We start from the raw sequence: 6,174 nt of genomic DNA, 5'->3' as shown, positions 1-6,174 counted from the left end.
ACAAACATATAAACATATAATATAGTAATAAATATAGAACAAATTTACATGTCTCACAAGAGTTTAAGAATGATATAATGGTACTTGGTTATTTTTCCTTGAAGATTCAAACAATTTTTAATTTTTTTAATTAATTAATGGTACTTATTGGATGTAGTAAATTTTATTGATCATAGTAATGACCAAAATTTCAAAGTGAATTAATTAAGTAAGTGGATATATAAAAAGATAAATGATTGAGAGGTAATTTTGATAAGGGCTTTCTAGTTAAAAAATGTTATTTTTGTAAGTTTTGTGGAATTAATTTCAAATTCACTAAGAATTTTTGTTTAATTTTATGGTAAAATTTATTTCACTTGTAAATGAATTCCATGATAGAATTTATTTATAAATAAATTTTTTTATTTTGTATATTTTATATTAAATATGAAATTCATTTCATTTGTATTTTGAATAAATAAAATAATATATATGAGAGGATAATTTTGTCACTTGAAATATATATGATTTTAAGTTTAAAATTCATTTGTAAATTCTATCAATTTTGATGAAATTTGATTTAATTATAACAAATTTCATGAAATTAATTATTAAAAATTTCAAATGAATTTTCATTTAAACAAAGTACTAAAATTTTAGATCAACAAATAAATTCCATAAAGTTTTATAGAATTCATTTATTCATTTATACCAAATACTATCTAAGAGATAAAGCGCTTTCAATAAATATTGTTATCATTTTCATTCATGAGTATCAAAAACTAGACCTTACTTAAAGGATAAAAGTGCCGAATCACTTATACCACATACCTATTAGTAATATGAATTGGTTTTAGTTATATTTAATTCCTAGACTTAAATTCATATAACTAATTCTAGATTTTTTTTTTTAACCAAATGCATAAAATATAAAATTTAATTTAATTTTACAAAATTTTGTGAAATGAAATTCAACCAAGAAAGGGTTTAGAATTGGAGTTCGTTTTATTATTTCTCTTTTTAATTATAGGCTTATTAGAATTAGAATTTTCTCTCTGTATTTTTATTATGTTTTGTTCTAAATTTTTGTTTTTGTAATTATCTCTTTTGCGAATTTTGATTGCATGTTTGTGAGTGTTTTTTTTAAGTGGTAAGTCTAAATAATAATTTACTTTTTAGTAACTTAGGAATTATTATATATTCTTTCATATATTAGATCATCTTTTAAAGATATGATTAATGACTAAATTATTGGTTCTGTTTGATATTGTTATTAAAATTATTATTAAAAAAATTATTTTTTGAGATATATTAGTTAGAGAGTATTAAAAATATTATGTTATTGAATAGTATAAATAAGAGAAATAGTATTTCAAAAATATTATCTTAAAAATTGTTACCAAATAAGGCTTTAATTTATTTTTAAATAGAGGGATGAAAGTGTTAATAATGTAAAATCATGGATCAAATAAAAATTTACCCTTTTTTTTAAAAAAATTTCTTTCTTTTTAAGGCCTCAAATCCTTTAATTTGGGTTAGTTTGGCCCATTACTTATTCCTAATTCGTAGCCCAATAACACTAAAAAAACAGAAAGCTTTCTCATTCCCCCTCTTCCCAAAAACCCTAGTGCTCAGTCTCTCTTTAGCGGTCCAATCGAGATCGGAGAATGGCGGCGAGCGAGCACACTGCCCTTCAATTCACGCCAGTGCTCTCATCGTCAAGCCTGTTGGCGAAGGTGCACCCCTTGGTGATCTTCAACATCTGCGATTGCTACGTGAGGCGCCCTGACCAAGCAGAGCGCGTCATTGGCACGCTTCTTGGCTCCGTCCTACCCGATGGCACTGTTGACATTCGTAATTCTTACGCTGTCCCTCACAATGAATCCTCCGACCAGGTTTCCAGTCTTTCGTGATTGAGAATTTATTATTTTTGGATCTTTATGGAAACTTTGCTCCATTTTTATGCTCCTTATAATGAGTTTTGGACTTCTCATAATGATTTATATTGATTGAAAGAGTATTATAATATTGAAAAGGAGTTGTAATTTGTGTTTTGCCGTCATTGATTGTACTCGTTCAACACTAGTTTAGAGAGTCAGCGGTGTTACATGCTTAGCTGGAAACCGTAAGAGTTGCTAGCTTAGTAAGTAATGAAAAGATTTCCTATTTAAGGAATTATTTGTCGCTAGATATTATCATTTGTGCTCACTGCATGCACTAATGGATGGATTGAACTCATGAGAGTGTTGCAGTGGAATTCTGCAATTAGTGTTTGTTCATCGAGAAAATAAAGGAGAATTCAGAGAGAGAAGAAGAATCTAGAAAAGATAACAGAGTCTCATGACTCATCATTTTTCATAACTGATTCACATCCTGAGTTGCATCACTATACATCGACTGAACTAATTCTAGCTGAGCTGTAACAACTAACTAACTAACTAACAACCGAAGAAGAAGAAGAAGAAGAAGAGGAGAAGGAGGAGAATCCTAATACATTATTTCCTATTTGAAAATTTTTTTTAATCATTATTATTTTTTTTTATTCAATTTTCATTTTATCAAAATTTTAAACCTTTATTTTCAGTATTTTAATATTAATTTTATTATTCTATATATTTATTATTTCATTTATTTATAATTATAAATATATAAATAATCTAATTAATTAATCAAATAATTAATTTTATTATTTTTTTCTTTTTTTAATATTTAAATTTATTATAATTAGGACTTTCAAATTCATATATATATATATATATATATATATATATTTATTTATTTATTTATTTATAAATATATCTCTATATTTTTAGCTAACAACCCCTTGAAACCACTTCAACAACCATTCCCACCAGAACTTCGTGCTTATTTCTTCTTGAAGCTTTCTTGTTCTTCTCTGCATCATTGAGAGTGTTTGTGGGCTGAGAAAGTTTGAGAAAGAGAAGGAAAGGAAATAAAAGTAGCAGTTTTGAGAAAAAAAAAAAAAATGAAAGGGGGAGGATTGTGGAGGCCTTTCTGAGATATTCTGACTAAGACAAACTGACTTGGCAACATATAGGTCATTGTTTTTTATTCTTCAATCAATTCCATTTCTGTATATAATTGACAGCTATTGTAACTAACTTTTCTAACTGTCAATTGTCACTAATTAACTTCAACTATCTTTGTTCATATATAGAGTGACATTTGGAAATGAGTGTGGAAAGCTTGACCTCATATGAGTTCTAGTTTTTGGCATTTGGACCGTGAAAAAGAAAGGGATAACTTTAAACTACTGACCATTCAGTTACTTATGGAAATCACTTGCATTTGAGTTGACACTTTGAAAAAGATTGTAGCTAGTTTGAGTTTAGCTTCTCTTTAAGTTTTTCTCTTTAATGTATCTTTCAATGATACATTAGTTAAATTTTTATGTTCCCTTTGTAATGGCTGCAGGTTGCTCTGGATATTGATTACCATCATAATATGTTGTTGTCTCACCAAAAAGTGAATCCAAAAGAAGCTATTGTTGGATGGTAATTTCATCTTACTAATTTCATTTTTTGTGGCTTGTATATTCATTTTTAATAAACTGTAGTAGAAGTTTCTCGTTATCCTGTAGAAATAGTAACAAAATATCTATTGGTTTCTTCAATTTTGACCTTGCTGTAATATGTTTTGTCTTAATGAGGTTAGAAAGCCCTCTCCAAGGCCACCAAGCTAAATGGCTGTCCATCTTTCATGAGATCTGAATTTTTTTTTCTTTTTGATAGAGTTTTATGTTTTGAGAAGTAATTTTATATACACATTCTGTTCTTATCTTATGCTTTTCTTTTTATGTGCAGGTATTCAACCGGATTAGGAGTCACTGGTGGAAGTGCATTGATCCATGAATTCTATTCTAGAGAAGTTCCCAATCCCATTCATCTAACGGTGGATACAGGGTTCAGGAATGGAGAGGGTACTATTAAAGCTTATGTTTCTGTTAATTTGTCTCTTGGAGACTGTCAGCTTGCTGTACAATTTCAAGAAATTCCTGTTGATTTCCGCATGGTTGAAGCTGAGCAAGTTGGATGTATGTATATTCTGAAAATTCCTTTGTTCTAATAAAATCTTTACTAATCTGTGTTGTGGACATTTAGGCTTTTACGGCTTAAAGCAAGTCAGCCTAGAATGGTTTGTTCCTGTGGTATTTAGAGAATCTATCCAAGACAAGGCAGTCTTGATTGTTTTCCCCCCTCTACTTTCTTTTGTGATTACTTTTTGCTTCTGTAGGTGGTAACCATAGGGTTTATGGTTGGGTAAGGATTGATGCTAGTAATCCTTGTAGAATTAACTGTTGCAGATAGTTGGCTTCAAAATTATGACAACTTCATCTATAGGCCTAGTTGATAATGGCCTCTTAAATTAAAAGGCACTTTTTTTAATTTTTTTTAATATTCTGCCTTTACCTAGGTGGCTCATGACCACCGCTTTTTTTAATTGAAAAGAAAGATAGATCGCTGTCCCTGACTTTGTTGCTTTTCAGTGAGAAACATTTATCTTTCTTGATGTTGAGATATTATTCTAATGCAACGGTTACTGAACTTGCAATTGATTAAGATCAAGTTACATTTGGATAGATATCTTGAAACTCAAGGATGTGAATTTAATATTTTAGTCCAAATTGTACAATTAAAGATTTAAAATGATACCTTCTTAATAGGCGAATTTGATTCTTCCTAGAACAAGTTTCATTCATTTTGAATCCAGTAAACGAAACCTCATTCAAGTAATTTAAACTAAATTTTCAATTCATATCTCTCCAATTCAAAATTTTCTAATCCAAGATGACCTATATGTATTTTTATTCTTGTGTGAGCAAACTAGATTTGGTTTGCTACGTATTTTTTCCATCTCATTTCCTTTCCTTCATTATTGTTTTCTCAGCCCTTGTTAGATGTTTGGAATTCCATACTCTTGAATGTTGAGTGCTCTATTAAAATAAGATTGTATTGAGTGTCTGATACAATGTGATTTGACCCTCCCTTTTTTTTAATATTTGTAGTTGATATCCTTAAGACACCAATGGTTGACAAAATCCCAAGCGACTTGGAAGGAATGGAAGCCTCAATGCAGCGGCTACTAGCCCTAATTGATGATGTCCACAAATATGTTGATGATGTTGTGGTGAGTTAGGATTTTACTGGATAATCTATTTAGTTTTTACTTTCTTGCCATATGGGATGATATGGTTGTTTTTCTCAGGAAGGGCATACTGCATCAGATAGTAGCATAGGCCGGTTTATATCAGAAACTGTTGCTTCCCTTCCCAAACTTTTGCCATCGGCCTTTGATAAGCTTGTGAATGACAATCTTCAGGTAATGTGTTGCTCTCAAATCACCTAGAGGTGAAGTTTATAACTTAATTGTATTAGCAGACTCTTACCATTTAATTAACCTTAGATCAAAAGGGATTTCTTAGTGTTGAAAATTGTTGGTATTATAATTTGATTGTCCTTGTTGACCACTGATTCAATCATACTCTTGAATTACTGTTGTAGCTTTGTGGTTACCTTGACATTGGTGGCTTTTTATCTGACTGACTTTTGTGGCTATTGCTTTCTTCCGTTCCTACAGGACCATTTGCTCTTGCTATATTTGTCAAGCATCACAAGGACACAGCTGAGTTTAGCAGAAAAGCTGAACACTGCTGCTCAGATCCTCTAATTTATTCTATCCATTGGTGGAATTCATGGGTCAAAACAATTTTAGTGTTAAATCATTTGACCTATTGTAATGCATCGCTAAGCTTGAGGAATCAGCTATTCATTCTGTGGGAGGGTTTGTATTAATTTCGAGAAGGTAGGTTCAGGTTGTGCACAATTTTATCTGAGGTTCGCTTTTTTGTAATGGTTCAGTTACCGTCTGGAAACATCCTACGCTTTGGAAAATTAGGCTTTATATTATCTCCCATATAAACATATGATGCCTTCCATATGATCCAATTGCATAAAAAAGTGGAAAAAAAAAAAAGAAAATGTTATAAATAATTTTGTATCACATTTTTTTCCTCACGTAATATGGTTACGATATGATAATATTTTATTTTTGAAAATGAGCACGTGTATATATATATATGCCATTGTACTCCTAAAATATTGAGGTTTGATGTTGTATGAAGTACGAATCTGCAGGCTGAGATGGGATAGTTAATGAGAGGAGGAAAGTCACCTC

General features: G+C 30.3%; 1 protein-coding gene across 1 annotated transcript; it reads left to right on the top strand.

The window, feature by feature from the left end:
* The first annotated feature begins 1,573 nt into the window (after positions 1–1,573).
* Positions 1,574–5,921, top strand: LOC110640956 (eukaryotic translation initiation factor 3 subunit F). The gene is made up of 6 exons (XM_021792522.2): positions 1,574–1,874; positions 3,415–3,494; positions 3,804–4,033; positions 5,006–5,127; positions 5,206–5,319; positions 5,578–5,921. The coding sequence occupies exons 1-6, from the start codon at positions 1,647–1,649 to the stop codon at positions 5,665–5,667; spliced, it is 864 nt and encodes a 287-aa protein (XP_021648214.2). The 5' UTR covers positions 1,574–1,646; the 3' UTR covers positions 5,668–5,921.
* Positions 5,922–6,174: the final 253 nt, after the last annotated feature.

This window comes from Hevea brasiliensis, chromosome 14, assembly GCF_030052815.1.
Source record: "Hevea brasiliensis isolate MT/VB/25A 57/8 chromosome 14, ASM3005281v1, whole genome shotgun sequence".
Taxonomy (NCBI): Eukaryota; Viridiplantae; Streptophyta; class Magnoliopsida; order Malpighiales; family Euphorbiaceae; genus Hevea; species Hevea brasiliensis.
This window is presented reverse-complemented; position numbering and strand designations above follow the sequence as displayed.

Coding starts and splice junctions, on each gene's coding strand:
- LOC110640956 (XM_021792522.2), top strand. CDS start 1,647: ATGGCGGCGAGCGAGCACACTGCCCTTCAATTCACGCCAGTGCTCTCA. Junction 3,495..3,803: donor AAAGAAGCTATTGTTGGATG/GTAATTTCATCT, acceptor TTTTATGTGCAG/GTATTCAACCGGATTAGGAG. Junction 4,034..5,005: donor TGAAGCTGAGCAAGTTGGAT/GTATGTATATTC, acceptor TAATATTTGTAG/TTGATATCCTTAAGACACCA.